Source organism: Corvus moneduloides, chromosome 7 (assembly GCF_009650955.1).
Source record: "Corvus moneduloides isolate bCorMon1 chromosome 7, bCorMon1.pri, whole genome shotgun sequence".
NCBI lineage: Eukaryota > Metazoa > Chordata > Aves > Passeriformes > Corvidae > Corvus > Corvus moneduloides.
In genome coordinates, this window is record NC_045482.1 from 39,045,601 (window position 1) to 39,062,998 (window position 17,398).

Sequence of the window (17,398 nt, forward strand, 5' to 3'; positions counted from 1 at the left end):
CCTCTGCTCCAAGGACAAGGGCCCAGATCTCTGCGTGTCCCTTGCCCTCACACGCCGTGCGGGCAGCTCCGTGCCCGGCTCCTCCCCATGCGCATCTGGCCCGCTGACCACAGTGATGGCCAGAGGCCCAGCACTCCATCCCTGCCCATTGTGAACCCCTTGCTGTTCACACCACACCCTCCCGGCGGGTCAGGCCAGGTGGGAAGGGCTCTCGGGAGAGGCTCTCGGGAAGGGCTCTTGGGGGCCCCGAGCATCCCAGCCCCTTCCTTTTCCAGCTCCCCGCGAAGGGGAGAGGCCCCTGCCGCTCTGGGCTGAGCAGGCGCTGCTGTGCAGGGGAGGTACGAAGCGAGTCCAAGGCTCTCGGAAGCCCTGGGGAGCCTTTCCCACCGAAAGCTCTGGGAGTGGTCACAAAGACTGATAGAATCAGAGTGGTTTGGGTTGGAAGGGACCTTAAAGCTCATCTTGTTCCACCCCCGTGCCATGGGCAGGGACACCTTTCCCTATCCCAGGTTGCTCCCAGCCCTGTCCAGCGTGGCCTTGGCTGGAATCACCGTAACCACGTTTTCAAGAGGGACGTGCCACCCCCAGAGCAGCTGTCAGCAGGAACAGACCCACAGTATAAGTTGGTACAAGCGAAGCTCAGAATTTCCCCAGGCCAAGGAGCAAATAAACAAGTGTGAATGGCACAATGAGGGCTGTGTCTGCTGGCACAATGCAGAATTGCCCTGTATTATTTTCACGTTGCCAGTAAATAATTGCCTTTATGTAGAACAAGAAAAGTCAAAGCGATAATCAGTGCTGCTGGAGATGTAAAACTAATCCTTAAAAAGGCACTTATGGCTGCAGGAGGCCACTGTATAACTCCATCCTTACCTCCTCTCCCTTGCCAGCTGTTCTCAGCTTTCCCAGATGCTTTCTGGAGTGACAATTGCAAAGCTAAATCCCAACTCTAGACAAATCTGAATGTAAAACATTTTTAAAAGATTGCCACCACTGCATGGTGGTTACACAAAGGTCTTTCAAAATGGAGAAGGGTAATGTCCAGGTGAGACAAAAATAATGGATAAAACTCACCTGGTTTTGACAAAATAATCTTTAAAATTTTGTGTCTAAACTTAGCATGAAAATCAAGAAGACACCTAAGAGTCTGACCTGGTGGCATTGGGAGATTAGGTGTTCCTGGCAGTGGCCAAGCTCACCATGTGCACGCAGGCACAGGCATGGAGGTGCCGGCTGAGCTGCTGCCCTCAGGGCCAGCCCAGACCCCGCTGCGTCTCTGGAGATGGCACTGGTCACCGGTACCACTGGCCCAAGGCCACCCTGGGCTGGCGGGGCAGACACCGTGGCCAGCCAGCACCAGCAGCACTGCCCACAGCTGCCCCCCGGCCTGGTGGGGACCCCAGCACCAGGGCTGGGGCTGCCAGCGAGGAGGGACAGCAGGGGAAGAGGAGCCCGGTGTGGGCTGGCTGCACCCTGGGTCACAGTCCCGCTCACACGGGGGGCAGCAGGGCCGGTGTGGGCAGGCAGGTGACACCACTGCTCACACCTGAGTCCCCAGTGCTATCACACCCCGAGTGAGGGGTGGCAGGAAGGGCACAGGGGCCTCGGTGCCCCCTCATCCCCTTCGGCTCCCAGCCAGCAGCGCCTGCCCGCGGTGTCGGTGCATCTCCACCCCCGCAGCACAACGTGGGCACGGACGGTGCTGGCAGAGGGAGGCTGCCAGGGCACCATCAGGCACAAGGACAGGCAGACTGCAAAACAGAGCAGGGGGGTGCCAGCAGTCGTCCCTTTTTCCCCCTGCCCTGGCAGTGTCACGACTGCCACACTGCCAGCTCATTACTGCACGGCTGGTGGCTTGGGCCACGTGCGTGTCGGCAGCCAGAGGAGCCCCAGCCAGCTCCAGCCTTCCTGTGGTCTCAACACGCTTGTAAAGGTGGAGACAAAATAAGAGGATAACCTTAAAATCAAATGGGTATGCACTTAGCAAACTGATTATTTATTTTCCTGCGCTATGGACGCTTCTGCCCCTGTCAAAGCCAAGATGTTAAATTTTCACAGTGTATTATAAATCATATACAAAAAGAAGGAAAGCAGTGACCTTGTGTTGCGTGAAGAGACACGTCTTGGGGGAACAAAATAAAACCAAGCTTGGAGCAAAGGCTTGGTGTGTTAGGCACTTCCCCTCAGTTCATAAGTGCATCATGGACTCAAACTCATCGATCCGCTGCTTGGTGTTTCCTTTGCGGATCCTCCGGTAGGAGATTGTGTTGTATCTGGAATAGCTGTGTCTGGAGATGTCATTCTTTTTTCCCAGGCCGGGCTGCTCCCCCCGTTTCTCCAGCGGGGAGTTGCAGCCGGGGCTGGCCGGGGGCGGTGGTTGCTTGTCGCTGTCTCTCTGCTGCAGGCGGGACGCTTCGCTGTTCTCCTTCTTGATTTCAATCACCTGAACTTCATCCTCTTCGGTGTCCTCCTCCTCTGCCTCCTCCTCTTCCTCCTCCTCCTCCCCGGCCGGGTTCCCTGTGGGGTCGGCGCTGCCCGCCAGGGTCTCCGTGCCGGGAGCGGCCGCCGTGTCTGGCCCGGCGCTGCCCGCGGGCAGCCCCGCTGTGCCCCCCGGCCCTGCGCGACACGGGCGCGGCGGTGAGAGGGGCTCCGGGGACACTCACCCGCTCCTGCCCCACATCCCCCACCCCAGGGACAGGGGGAGCACGGCCAGGCTGGACCCCAACACCGGGGCTGCCTGGGGCACGCTGGAGAGACTCCCTGCGCTCCCAAACTCATTGCTTGCCCTTTCTAATGCCTCCCCCGTTGTACTCCCACTCCCGGGAAGGGAAGGGAAGGGAAGGGAAGGGAAGGGAAGGGAAGGGAAGGGAAGGGAAGGGAAGGGAAGGGAGCTATTCTGCATGCAGTGCCCAGCTGTGCCCCACTGGGACGTGTCCCTCCCTCAGCAGTGGCCGCCCTGGCGGCGATGGCCATCTCCCATTTGCCCTGTTTGGCACGTCTCTGTGGTTAATGATGCTTTAATGTTGCAACAAATGGTCTATTCAAGGTTTTGCCTGTGGGGTCCAGAGTATTAATTAGACTAAATTGGTTGGGTACTAAAAAGCTGCCTGCAATTTCGAGATAAAGTGCTGTGGTTGCAGGGCGGGTGCAGGGGGCCCATGAGAGATCCTTTAATAGGTTTTATTGTGTGCTCCTAAAGCAGCACAGCTGGAATATGGATGTCAGCTCTAAGTGGGAAAGCTCCACCACTATTCACCTCACAGCCTAGGCAGCTGCTATGAAATATTAATTTGCTCATGACAAATGTTCAGATATTTTTCCTTTTGTTAATGGAAGCAGGTTTTGCTTCCAGGGCTGAGCCCATGACTCATTTAGAGCCCACTTCAAAGATCAGGGCAGAGCATCCCCAGCAGCTCCCGGTCCAGCCACCCTTGTCCCACCACTGCCAAAGCCACAGAGATGGGAGGAGCCTGTGGGTGGGAGATGTGGAAAGGAATAATGCCTAGAGCCCCCTCGGAGAGACGCGGCTGTTCTCCTCTAGTAACACTCCAATAAATATAATATAAAATACTCCTTTGGTAACTCTCCATAAAATACTCCTCCTTTCGGAGGAGTGGCTGCAGTTTGCATAGTGAATTAAGTATGTTCATTTATGCATATACTCAGTATGTTTGTAACTCCTGACCAGGATGGGCAGTGACCCCCCTGCAGCCCTGCTCACCCACAGGAGATGGCTGAGGGTCCATTTCCACCATTTTCACCCAGAAACGAGCAGAGCAGACCCAGTAGCAGGTGTTCAGGGGAGCAATTTTTTGTGGGTAGTTGGTCATTGGGGGATTCAACACTTGATGAATCAGGCAGGAAAAGAATTTGGGTTTTGTGACCACCAGCAGCCTCACAAGGTTCTCCTCTGAGCATGGAGCAGAAGACAGAGTATCTCCCAACCTCATGAGGCTGTTGGGGACCTCCTGGCTGAAGACCCCACAAAGCTTCAATACCCCAAGGTCGAGGAGATTCGTAAAACCTCTGTAGGGAAGATACCAGCCGTGGTTTCTAAGGTGCAGCAACTCACAGATGAGAAATGAGTCACTGCTCTCTGGAATAGAAGGGTCTGACCCAATTAAAAAGATAATAACCACCTACATCCAGCATCCATTGTGTCTTTGCTACACATCAGGGAAACCCCGCATCAGATGGCATTTTGCATTACCTTCCCCTGATCCCTGGCCATTGGTCCCTGTGTCCTGGATATCCGCTGGTCCCTGCTGTAGTGTCCCATTGTTCTCCGCTCGCTTTTCTTTGGGAAACACAAAGCACAAGACATGGGCTGATGGAGCAATTAGTGATGACAATCAGGTTTTAATGGCTGCAGATCGGCAGATTTTCAGAGCAGATTTAGATTTGCTCGTTTCTTTAGTTACGAACTGTTCATTGCATCCATCAAATGTGACCCAGACTCTGAATTACTCCAAGTCACTGTTACAGCTACCACCAGATTAGGAATTTTGACTAACACGTGCAGTACATCCCGCTATTCATCAGGCTATAGATAGAACAGAACTTTTCTCTCCCAGCACTTAGAGACAGGCAGCCCCGTACGATACCTTGGCACCGCTTCTCTCCAGCAAAATTCCCAGGAGTGATGTCCTCTCCCAATGAATTTCTATTTTCCTCCAGATTTTCCTTTTCAGGTGAAGTGTCAGGGCTCGTTTCCGCATTTGCGTACGGGACTGTCCCAACAGATTTTGCAATTTCATCGATGCCACCGATGACGGGGCGCGGGCCGTGCTCCGGGGAAACGCTCCCGTTGCACGCCGGCATGGTGGGTGCTGCAGGGATTTCTTCCGTCATGCTGAGGGCCGGACCGTGCCGTGCCGTGCCGTGCTCTCCGACTGGGGCCCTGCTCCTCCGGGGCCCCGCTCCTGCCCCGGGGTGGGGAGCTCCTCGTCACCCCTTCGCCCCGGGGTCTGGTCCCCTGCGAGAGCGGTCCTGGCGCGTCTCCTCTGCCGAGCCCGCGGCCGCACCATCCGCTGTGCCCAGGGCTTGCCAGCCCAATCAGCACCTCCCTTGTCGCCAAGGCTCTGCCCGTTGCATAATTAAGTGCACCATTGTAATTTAGATAAACAAACAATCTGAAGCAAGGAAGCTTTTGTGCTGGCCTGGAGAGCGGGGCTGTGGGCATGTCAGCCCCGCGGCAATAAACGGGAGTTTGTGCTCCGGGCACAACGGCCCTTTGTGTCCCCGCTGGACACAGGCACGGCCATTGTTCTGACCCCTAATCCCCGGAGGGTGACCACCTTCCCCAGCGCCTGCCACCTAACCCGCTTAACATTCCCCATCGGGTTTGTGCCGGGAATCCTGCCGGGGATGAACCTCGCCGTGGATGGACCCTGCCGTGGATGGACCCTGCCGTGGATGGACCCTGCCGTGGATGGACCCTGCCGTGGATGGACCTTGCCGGGGATGGACCTTGCCAAGGATGGACCCTGCCGGGGGTGGACCTTGCTGAGGATGGACCCTGCCATGGATGGACCTCACCATAGATGGACCTCACTGAGGATGAACCTCGCCCTGGATGGACCTTGCCAAGGATGAACCTCACCGAGGATGGACCTTGCCAAGGATGAACCCTGCCGTGGATGGACCCCGCCGTGGATGGACCTCGCCATGCTGTGGGGGCTCAATGGGCACATTTTGCCCTGTGGGGAGCAGCCCGGGCAGTGGGAAGGGCACAGGCCCTGTACACGGCGTGGTGCCACACTGTCCACCTGTGCCTGGCCACAGGCCCTGGACAGCCAGCACTGCTCAGAGGGGCTGTGGCTGCCTCTGGAGCCCTGGCAGTGTCCCAGGCCAGGTTGGATGGGGCTTGGAGCAACCTGGAATAGTGGAAGGTGTCCCTGCCCATGGCAGGGGGTGGAACAGGATGAGCTTTAAGGTCCCTTCCAACCCAAGACATTCCATGATTCTCTCAGTAGCTCTCAGTCAGACCTAAGGCTGGCAGGATCCAGAGTAGAGTGTTTTGCAGAGGGAAGCTGGAGAATCAGTGGAGCAGCACTGGGGCATTTCTGACCGCAGCTGAACTTGTCTCAACCCTGCTGCCCAAAGCCAGGTTTACATAAGAATGTAATCTCCTGCTGTGAATGACATTCTGTGTTTGTACAATACAACACTTCTGGTATCTTTGGGCTTTAGGGTTTGGAAATCCTCTTGGGGAGTTCAGCCCCTGATTAGAAATGGATCCAAAGCCTTTCCACTGCTTCTATTCATCTCTTGAGTTCGTGTCTTTAAATCAACAAGTTTTCATTATTGTTTTGAAATGAGCTCGGTTTAATTGATTTATAAAATCCATCCTTCGCTGGAAAACTCTGTCCAAAAAAAATGAATGATAAGGTTTGAAAGTGAGTTGACCGTGCAGCAACTGGTGCCCTCAGGAGGAGAGGCTGAGTACCCAGCAAGGTCTGGTGGCTGGAGAGGAGGAAGTTCCTTTCTATTATCAGAGAGTCACAGAACCATTTGGGTTGCCACAGCACCCCGCAGGATTGCAGACGGAAAAGGCAGCTGTGGGTTCTTCCCACCACAGGCAGCTGTTTGTAAACACTGGGCAAAGCTGCCTCTCAAGGCAGGGAAACATTCCTTCTGCACAAACCCAGTGGGGTGGATTTCTGCCTCTTCAAGCTTTTAAAAATGAAAAAGCTTTCTTCTTTCCAATCTGGTGTGGCACAGCCACAGCTGGATGTGACACCACTAACAGCAGCTGGTCCATGCCAGGAGCACCGGGACTCGCTGCTGGCTCTGTCTGTGGATAAGTGTGAGTCCCCTTTGCCTTGCAGGGCTGGCAGGCCCGCGATAACCACGAGTGCCATCTTCTGCTCAGAGCTCAGAGCTGGGTGTGACCAGCGGCTGCCACAGGGGAACACGGCCCGCGTGGGAAAGGAAGTGCTGGGTGTGGCTGGAGGAACCAGCTCAGCAGAACAGCAGGAGGGAGCCAGGACCTGGTGGGAGGGTCTGGGCACTGGGTAGGACCCCGTTGAACAGTTAAGTCCCCTCAGAAGGTCAGGCTCTGTAGCATTCATCAAATTAATTAAAATGTTCCATTTAAAATCAAATTGCATTCTTCGAAGACCAGCTGCACTTTCCTCTGCAGTAAACTTGTGTTACCCCCTCAGCCCCTGGGGGATAAGCCGAGAAAAGGTTCCACTGGCTGCTGGGAACTCTCCAGTCCCTGCAGTGCCCCCGTGATCAGTGAGAACACCTCTGCTGCTGGAGGTCCAGAGCACCCGGAGCCGAACCCAAACCCCTGGTGTCACTGTCCCGTGCCGCCTGTACACCCACCCTCCTCCTGCCCCGCTCCCGGGAGGCAGAGCAGGATCCACCCAAAGTGCTCTCTGCAAGGAGAAATGCCATTTCAAAAAGCTGTAGCAGCTGCTTTGCTTTCTGAGCACTTTGGCTGTCCTATGAGCTCCTTCCTCCCCCACAGGCTGGGGCACAGCAGAGCTCAATGCTTGTCACCCACATCCTGTTTGTGATCCTGGCTGTGAACGTGTCATGTTGTCATTTCATAGCACCCAAAGCGTGCTCTCACCCTGCTGGGACCACATCACTTGTTCTGTCTGTCTTGAGCCTGCTGGGTGTTCAGGCTCCTCCAGCCTTTCCATGCTCACAGTAAGTGCCTATATCCCAGAGTGTGGCAAATTAACCTTTCATACCAAAGGAATCACAGCTTTGGCCTGTAAAGCTGCAATAAATTAGAGTCCCTTTCTCAGTGCTGGGGCCGCCCATTCCCTTTAGGCACTACAACTCTCACCAGATGTTCAGTTTTTTCTGCCCTCAGTTCCTTTTGGACACCCCTAATCTGCCTGTAACTCAACACTTTGGCCAATGAGAACCAATCTCTGATTTTTATTTCTCCCTCCAGCTGGTGCTACTGGCAATGAAAAGTAGAAACCTATTTTGAGATAGCAAATCATGGGCAAAAGCTTGGTGTCTAGTGACGAGCTCCAGAGCCCAGAGCAGCACCTGAAATGCCCCAGCCTGGACTGGGGATGGGCTTCAACACCATGGGGGTGTTGGAGCAGAACCCCCCTCCCTCCAGGGGCTGGGGCTGGACCCAGAGCAGAGGAGCTCCCAGGCTGAACTGCAGGCACTCGGTGCAGCAGCAAGGACAGGACATCACCCTCATGTACAAAAAGCTCCTCTCCTGATCGTCCTCCAGCTCCCCTGACTTCCCTCCAGCTCCTCTGAGTGCCCTCCAGCTCTCCCAGAGACCTGACATGTTTCCAGCTACTTAATCCTTTCCACAGAAATTACAGAGGCCGGTACTGACTCTTCTGCCTTAGCAATGTCTATGAATCAGAGAAGTTTTGGGAACAGATTGCTTTTGTTTGGAGCTCATCTCGGAGGGAAGCTATTGGATTTAGCCTGTGGTCCCTCTCAAGCCCAGAAAACCCTGGAATGGCAGTACCCGAGGGTACAGCTGCACAGGCAACAGGAGAATGAGTCACACAAGGTCTTTGAATTATATTTAAAATGCTTCCAGTTGTATTTGAAAAAACATCATTAGGCTGCTCAGGCTGAACAAACAGCCTATTTCTGTGTACTGAGAGGGAGCGAAAAATCTCTCTTTTTCCTCACATCTGTGCCCATAGTTATTAAACCCCACTTCACACATGCTCTCATGGCATCCTTACTGCCTGAAGCCTCCACTTCTGGAGAAATGTGAGCAGGTGTGGAGTGCTGAGAGCAGTGGGACCAAGGGGCAGCTCCTGCACCCCTGGGGCACTGGGGGACAGGGTCCCCAGCACAGCATGCCAGGGGAGGCCCTGAATGCCACCAACCTGCCTGCACAGAGCAATCATGCTCATCCCTGCAGGACAGCCCTCTGCCTTTTTTTTTCTCTTTGCCTTAGAGAGGTCAGATCTGCTGGGCACACACAGATGCTCTGGGCAGCACCACAGACACCACTGTCTTCCCCGGCACTGGCTCTGCAGAAGAGTCTGGGGGCATGTGCCTGCTCAGGAGGGTCCTTTCCACTCCAAATCCCCTGGAATGAGACAGCCTGGCAAGACATGGAAAATCAGCAGCTGGCAGAGACTGCAGCTGCTCAGATCAAACCAGTATTGGGTTATCACACAGTTTGTACAACAGCTGCCAGGACACTAAACCTGTCATCCCAGAACATCCCTGCCCAGGGTCTCTCTGCCATTCGCTCCAGGCTCCGTCCTCTTCCCAACAGGACTCTGTCACTGGTTTTAGTAGAAGCACTCATTTTATTAAAGACCTTTGGAAGACACTGACTCCGGTAACAGGAAATAAATAGCTATCAATTTCGCATTCAATTAAAAACTGTTATTAACAGTAAAGTTCGCTGAGGAAGTTCTGCAAAGGTTCTTCACATTTTGGAGTCACTCATTTTTCACATTAATGAAGAGGTCCGTAGCGTGCTCTGATTAAAAATGAAAATAATTAAAACGCCAGAGCTGTGTGAATCCCATCAGTGCTGTTGTCTGGGGGCGTGCCCTGCCGTGCCACCGCGCTGCACCCACGGTGTGCCCCAGCCAGCGGCAGCCCCAGCCCCACATGCGGAGCCCACGCATCGAAGGGCTCACGTGTGACATCAGACTCGACTTTCTTCCTCTTCCACTGCCCGGTGAAAGCCTGGAATGAATTTCAAAAGATGCTTTCGAACACTGGCTCTCCTGCTTTTCCGTGGGAGGGTCCCAAAACTGCTGGAGTAGCTGCAGCTCTCCCAGAGCGGGGACATGGACCCGCTGCTGGCCAGGCTGATGCTGCGGTTCCTGCGCAGCGAGCTCCTCCCAGCAGCTCCATCCCCATCCCTGGGGAAGACACAATCATCATCCATGCTGGACTGGCGGCTCAGGCTCTCTGCAGCCGAGTCCTCGAAGGCGCTGCCCTGGTAGAAGCTGTCCTCGCTGCCCACCGTCATGGAGCTCAGCCGGCTGCGGGAGCTGCTCTCGCTGGAGAAGCGGGGCTCGCTTGGGAAGAAGGGTGCTGGTGAGCTGCAGCCACCACACGAGCTGGGCTCTTCCAGCTCCAGCGTGCCCAGCTGAGTGTTGTCGTTCACCTCCCCTGGAAGCACGAGCCAAAGAGGAGTGTTAGTCACCGGCTGCTCATCACCAGGAGCAGGACGTCTGTTCTGGGCACAGGGAAGGATCCTGCCCAGCCCCTTGGCACAGGGAGCAGCCCCTTTCCACGTGGGAAGGTGCTCTTGGCTGTGGGGTGGTCCCTGCACCCTGGTGCCTGGGCAGTCCATAAAAAAACCCAAACCAGCCTCTTCCCTGCTAAGACCGAAGTAAGAATGGAAAAAATTTTACCACCCACATAAACTCATATCCTAGGGCTGATGCAAAGAGCCCTTGGTGTGCATTGGTCAAGCAGCAGCCAAGCTCATTACTCTCGGGACAAAAGCGTTCCCTGGGCCAGCCCCTTGCCTTCATTAAGAGGGGAAAAGGAAGCAAATGACAGTGAGATTGCAGAAGTGCTTTCGGGGCCGGCTGCAGTCCCCACACGTACCGTGCAGCAAGAGCCGCTCCCGCGCCAGCAGCGCCCGCAGCTCCCCCCATCGCTGGTGCAGCGCCTGCTGCGGAGGAGACGGAAGAGGCTCTGTCACTTCACGGAAGCACAGAGCACTTGAACAGAAAACACTCTAAGAAGTGCAGGTCAGGAAACACTTGTGTGTCCCACTTTTACTCAGACAGTTTTCACAGAGTTTAGCAAATTTCTTCCAGAAAACACGAGTGTGCTCATGCCCGAGGGTGCTCTGGCCAAAGCACTGGCCACGTCTGATTTGGAAAGGAGCAGCCTGAAACCCGGAGAGCATGCAGCCCGGAGAGCATGCAGCCCACCATCACCCAGCTGTGGCAGTGCCAGCGCTCCTCTGCAGCTCTGCCCAGCCCTGGACCACCCACCAGGAACAGGCACCCCACTCCTCCTCCCCGGGCCTCACAGCGTGGTGTGGGAATGGCACAGCCAACCGTCCCTGCCTGCGCTGGGAACACACCACCTGGAAATCCTTACAGCCCCCCAGTGCCACAGGCCTTCCAACACCCAGCAACGTTCCTTTCCCTCTGCTGCAGGCCAGCTCTTGGGGTAAAATAAACCACTGCAGAGCTGATTAACAACACCCACCAAAGAGGTGAGGCTGTGCCTGGGGACAGCCACAGGAGGCACCTCCCCACCAATCCAATGAACCCTGTGGAGCTGGACATTCCTACACCCAAACTGACCAGCCTAAGCTCACCTGGGCAGTCCTGAGATTGTGACCACATTTCTTCTCTATTCCCCATTTCCGAAAAATATTATCAGAGGGACCAGTGCTGGGGCGGCTGGGGGTGCTGGCAGCAGGGAACCCACAGGTGTCAGCCCTTGCCAGGACCCCAGTCCCACGGACACCCGCCTGCCCCCATCAGCAGGGAACCCACAGAGCCCTCTCCATTTGACAGTGGAATAACTAATCAATCATATTACCTTGAGTGCCTGCAGTTTGGCCTCCAGCTCCATTTTCCTCAGGAACAAGGCCCCATTGACGGTCTCTAACCTGTGGGAACAGGTGATGCTGGCCCTGAAGCACAGAGGCTCTACCCAGAGGGATTTCTGCCTCTCAGACAGTGCAGGGCTGGGGGACAACACGATCCTGCCTTCAGTGGGAGATGATATCAGGCCAAACCCCGTCTGAAGGAGAAACACCCACCTCAGATAGTTCCCTGAAGACTTTATCAAGTCCACTATTTGCTTGTGACCAAACCCCTCGGTGTTCACGCCGTTGATGCTGGTGAGGATGTCACCTGTCGGAGACACACAGAGGCCAAAGTGAGCACGAGCAGCTGTGCACACCTTCCACCTGCTGCTCAGGAACAGCAACAGGCAGAAGGGAGGATGAGACCTCCCACATCAGGAAAACCCACGGATAGTTACCAGTCTGAAGGCCAGAGAGATGGGCAGGGCTTTCCTCTTGGATTCTGCAGACGCAAGTGCACACCTCCAGGGAGAAATCATTTTGGTGTGGAAACCTAATAGTCTGTTAACACCAAAGGGACAGAGTTACCAATCCTGGAGCCATGAAAATCATTTAAAATTCAGTACTTTTTCAATGAGAAGGCTGTGACGAGCAGAGTATATTACGTGCAAGTGAGAACCCCAAAATGCTATAACCCAACAATTAAAATTAATTTGTACAGCAGAAAACAGCAGACACCTGACAGGTGCCTGTATACTGGGTTTGGAGAAAAAAAAAAAGCAAAACAAGCTGGTTATTCAGTATTAAAAACGCTGCAACTTCAACCAAGAATGTGTCAGCATAGGTGGGAATGCCTTTCTGGAAGGATGCCTCATATTCCCAGGGGAACATGGCAGGATGGGACTGAGGCTTTTCAAGGGATTGGCTCCTACTCATTGGGAATGTTGTGTGGAGTCAGCTGCTGCTACAGAGAGCTCCATTTGTATGGGAACTGAAAAGAGAGAAGATTTGAACCTACTTTTGCTCTTCTGGCCTCTGAAAGTCATCATCCACACACATCCTCACACTCCTAAAAGTGCTTTTTATTCTTGCCTTACACATTCAACTAAACATTAAGTAACTCTAATTACTCTAAATCCCTCGTGTGGTTCTAGGTGCTGACATGAATTTAGAAAAATGCAAAATCCGGTGCCGCAGCCTGTCCGGATCCTGCGACAGCAGGAAATGTTTTCTGGTGACATGCAAATACCACATCTGCCTTCAGCACTGAGCCTGAGCTTCCTGGAAACCTGTGACTGCCACTTCTAACGCAGAGAGAAGAGCTCACATTGGGTTCCCAAATTTCTCATCCAGTGTGGAACAACATGATGGAGGCCAGGGGAGTTCAGAGCTCATCTGGCCAAATCCCCCCAGTGCAGTGATTCCAGCCTTTGGACTCGCAGTAAAATTCCTGGTTAAACTAAGAGTGACGAGTGAAGCATGAGCTCCCTGCAGATGTAGACCTAAAGTTTCACATCACCTTATTCTGCTTTCCTTAAATTTATCTCATAGCAATGAAACTACAGCTTCTAAACGCCCTATCTGACAGATGCTGCCTTTCTGCAGCCCAGACTCTCTATGAAGTGCTCACGCTGAATGTACGTTCAGGAAGAAAATGTGCCAAGAACAATTATTTTTAATCAGAATGTCACGTACAATGAAAATCTGCCCTGACAATTTACACAAAAGCCCAATAATTGACTCAATTATCCTCCCTTCTGAAAGCTCTCCTCTGTTCATGAGCTGAGCGCTGACCCCCTCATTAGTCACAGACCCAAAACGGGCAAAGTTAAGCTTTTCCTAATACACTAATTTCACAGAAAATACTGCTTTCCCTTTGTGTGCAAAGAGAGGAAAGCATTTTGAAAGTGCCCTGCTGCTGGCAGGCAGATCCCCCTGCTCCCAAACTATGTCCCTTTATTCCTGGGATCATTTTTTAACTGTAGCCAGGATTTTAGCAGACCTGCTGATTAGGAGTTACCTTTCTCACAAAAACCCACAAACATAAAATCTCCCACTAGCAGTACTCCTGGTAACATTCTGGTTCTCCTACTTGATGACTTACTGACTTCTACACCAAACAGAATCTCTTCCTGTATGATTTAGCTTCTGCCCCAAAAGTCATGCTTAGCAGTTATTTATTGAAAAATATATCAATATCTTCTTCAAAAGTACATACCTCTCTGTGCATATTAAAGGAGGTAGCAAGAAGCCAGTGTAAGGTAATTTTTAAGAGAGTTTTTTGATCTCTCATTTTATATGAAAATATTCTCATACACAATTCTCCCAAAAATATTCACTTATGGAGGTAAGAAGACACTGTCATTGCCTCTTATTTGGATTTGGACGGGATTTCTCCTACATTCAACACTCTGACTTGTGAGAAGGCCAAAAATTTTCATCTGTGACCTTCGCTATGAAAAAATCCTCAGAAAAGCATCCCTGTGTTGTATGAGTGCTGCAAGCTCTTCAAATTTCACAGCTCTGACAGACGCCTTCCTCTGCTCCCGCTGGCCTTAACCTCATTTTGAGGATATGACACTTCAGACTCTGCACCACATTTTGTTTTTAAGGAATCAACTTGTCATTAAAGTCTTACCTGGATTTCAAACCCAAACGTCTCTTTATCTTCTTTCAATATAGCAACGAGGTGCCTGCATGAGGAACACACAGAATTCCGTGTGAACAAGGGGGGCTGTGCTCTGTGGGACTGCATTTCCACCCAGAACAGTGGTGTCCCCACCATCACCCCTCCCTGTGCCTGCAGGGTGTCACCCTGGCACTGCTGCCTCTTCCTTTGCTCAAGCCAAAGGTCACAACTGCACCTGCACGTCCCAGGTGCTGGGTACCACTCTCTGCCTCGCACCCCCATCCCACCTGGGCTGGCAAAATTCCCGGGACACACGTTTCATGCAGAATAAGACAGTGACTCTAGAATCAGAGAATCTTAGAATCATAGAATCATAGAATCATAGAATCGTACCTTTGAGGCTTGGAGGAGTCGCCCGAGGAGCTGGATCTGGCTAAGGCAAGCTGTGACCAGAAACAGGAAAGGAAAGGGGTCAGTATGTTTGTGGTTCTTCGAGGCACACAGATAAAACCAGCGGTTTAGAGAAGAACTAAAACCAGCTGGTGGCATCCCACCAGCGCCTCACACCAACGCAGCCTCTGCCTTGGTCAAAAGAGAGCTTGAACTTTCCAACCAGGAGGAAAAGCACCTGGAGGTCGAATCCTCCTGTCAGATGCTAGTGGCGAGCTCAGAGCACAAATCACATCTCTGTTGTGCCAAGAGCTCATCTCACTTTTGTCCCTTTCCTCTAAAAATCTGTGGGCATTTATAAACTGAACCATGCCAGGAGAGGTTGTGCCTCTCCTGGAGTGCAGACAGAGAGCTCTGCAGTGTCTGCACAGCATCTCCCAGCCAGGCACAGGCACCCAGGACCCCTGCTTCAGTCTAGGGACAGCTGTGCCTGTAGAGGTCTCTGGGAAGAGCTAGGATCAGTGTTAAACATGGATTCTTCCCCAAAAAGTGAACCATGAGTAAGGAGTTCCATTATCAGTGAGATGTTTGTAATCAATACAGGTTCAGCAGGACAAAATGGTGCCACAGCATGACCTCCTACAGAAACAGCAACTTCACAGACATGCATTTACTTGTTGAGGGACAAGGGGAGGAGAGACAGGCCATGTATCACCCATCTGGGAGAAGATGAGAGGGCTTGACAGCAGGGCCACACCTGGGCAAAGGACCCCAGCTCTGGGGACGGTCCCTGCAGCGTGTCCTTGGCCCTGATGTAACTCAGCTTTACCAGTCGCAGCCACATCGCAGCCGACACCTCCAGCCTGTCCCCTCCAGCCTGTCCCCACCAGCGGCCACCGCCGCACACCGAGAGCTCCACCGCAGCCGCAGGAGCCGGTGCCACCCGGCAGCAGCGCTGGCAGGACCGGCTCTGGCTTTCCCTCGTCCCCTAACACATGTACCAAGAAAAGGTTAAGTGCCCTTCCGTGGCTGAACAAAGCAAAGCCTTCAGTGCACAGATGTTGCACACGATTTTTCTGGTTATACTTTCACACTATCATGCCTCACACTTTCTGTTCAGGCTTTTTCATGTCAGACAAATAGTTCAGAGCTGGAACTGCTCAGCCGACGACTTACGGCCACAGCAAGACAGTTCTGTGGGAATCCCGTGGCCAGCAGCAGCACTGTGCCGCACTGCGCTGCTCTGGGGGAAAAGCCCAGAGGCAGAGACAGCCCCAGCAGTTGTACAGAAACACTCCCAAATCCAGATGGAAATGGCACATGGTGGGCGCTTTCTGTCAGCGTCGCACGCAGAGGGCGGCCAGGCCACTTGACCGAGGCAAATGCACGTTCAAAGGAGCACCCAGACAGCACAAACCCTTCCTGGCTCCCAACACGGCTGGAAATGGAGGGGAGCTCAGCCGGGGCCGGATCTCAGCTACCACCGCCCCTCACAGCCCCAGCCCCGCAGGCAGGATGCCCGTCTCTGGCTCCTCCAGAGCTTCCCACACCGCCAGTGCCGCCAAGATCCCCTGCCATCCCCAGAACCAGCCCGCTAAGGGCACCCGGCGGTCACCCTTCCGGCAGCCCAAACCACGGAGAGCCTGAGGGGCCGTCCTGGAGCCGGGCACACCGGGCCGGGGCACACCGGGCCGGGGCACACCGGGCCGGGGCACACCGGGCGAGCCGGGGCACACCGGGCGGGCCGGGGCACACCGGGCCGGGGCACACCGAGCCGGGGCACACCGAACCGGGGCACACCGAACCGGGGCACACCGGGCCCCCCCAAGGCCGGGGCACACCGAACCGGAGCACACCGGGCCCCCCAAGGCCGGGGCACACCGAACCGGGGCACACCGAGCCGGGGCACACCGAGCCGGGGCACACCGAACCGGGGCACACCGGGCCCCCCAAGGCCGGGGCACACCGAACCGGAGCACACCGGGCCGTGTCGGCTCTGCCCCGCGCCCAGCCCGTACCTGTTTGCGCCCGCGGGGCAGCGTCGCCACCGTGCTGGCCAAGTGCTGCATCCTCCTGCCGTCCATGGGCAGCGCCTGCTCCCCGCCCGCGGGGCCGGCGCTCAGGTTGTGCTGCAGGAGCCGCCGCAGGGCCATGGGCAGGGGCTCGGGGCTCAGGGCGAGCGCTGTGCCATGGCCGGGGGCCCGGGGCTCGGGGCTCGGGGCTCAGGGCGAGCGCTGTGCCACGGCCGGGGCTGCCACCACCCCGAAGTGCGAGAGCGGAAGGGCCCCCATGTGACCTGTGGTTTAGGTGCGAGTAACACAAATCCCTCCGAGCAGAGCCCCAGGCTCTCGCTGTGCCTTGTGCTCACAGGGGAGTTAACAATCAGGCTTGGCAGTTACAGAAATCTGCTTAATTTTTCCATTCCTGCACACAATTCTCACCAGCAGCTGCTGCTCTGCCAGGATTTGTCCTTACAGCCCTGCCTGCCTCAGGCACTCGCCTGACCTCGACCTGTTCATACTCCGACTTGCTCGGCATCCCTGGCATCCCTCAACTCACCTTTTGGCAAAGACGGGAAAATAGCACTGCCTTTGGCTCATGGTGCCAGTGAGGGACTTTGAGCTGCAGAGAGGGAAACGAGCTGAAGGCCAAGAGCAGAAGCTGGAAGTGTGGCGGAGCGAGGGCAGGACAATGACCTCAGCACAGCACTCGGGTCTCAGTGGGGACCAAGGACTTCCCTGGCACAGCAGATCTGGGGACACACAGCAAAGTCCATGCAGAGTCTCTGGAACAGGGTACAAGGGGCTGTGGTGGCAGAACTGGGACAGGCACAGTGCCAGGGAGAGCCCTGGCCAGATGTCATCCCTGCACCTTCCCTGGATGGCCAGAGCTGGAGGAAGATTTAT

General features: G+C 54.6%; 2 protein-coding genes across 3 annotated transcripts; both read right to left on the reverse strand.

The window, feature by feature from the left end:
- Positions 1-1,969: 1,969 nt before the first annotated feature.
- On the reverse strand, positions 1,970-5,024 carry ERMN (ermin). The gene is made up of 3 exons (XM_032114240.1): positions 4,605-5,024; positions 4,211-4,297; positions 1,970-2,616 (listed from the first exon to the last, which is right to left on the reverse strand). The coding sequence occupies exons 1-3, from the start codon at positions 4,849-4,851 to the stop codon at positions 2,189-2,191; spliced, it is 762 nt and encodes a 253-aa protein (XP_031970131.1). The 5' UTR covers positions 4,852-5,024; the 3' UTR covers positions 1,970-2,188.
- Positions 5,025-9,246: 4,222 nt separating this feature from the next.
- CYTIP (cytohesin 1 interacting protein) lies at positions 9,247-16,690 on the reverse strand. 2 transcript variants are annotated; one of them, XM_032114251.1, is made up of 8 exons: positions 16,511-16,690; positions 14,496-14,545; positions 14,112-14,166; positions 11,932-12,034; positions 11,708-11,801; positions 11,485-11,554; positions 10,531-10,594; positions 9,247-10,086 (listed from the first exon to the last, which is right to left on the reverse strand). In XM_032114251.1, exons 1-8 carry the CDS (start codon positions 16,643-16,645, stop codon positions 9,614-9,616), a joined length of 1,044 nt encoding a protein of 347 aa, XP_031970142.1. In that variant the 5' UTR covers positions 16,646-16,690; the 3' UTR covers positions 9,247-9,613. The 2 variants fall into 2 exon arrangements, with proteins under 2 accessions (XP_031970142.1, XP_031970141.1); XM_032114250.1 differs by having other exon boundaries at positions 10,531-10,597.
- Positions 16,691-17,398: the final 708 nt, after the last annotated feature.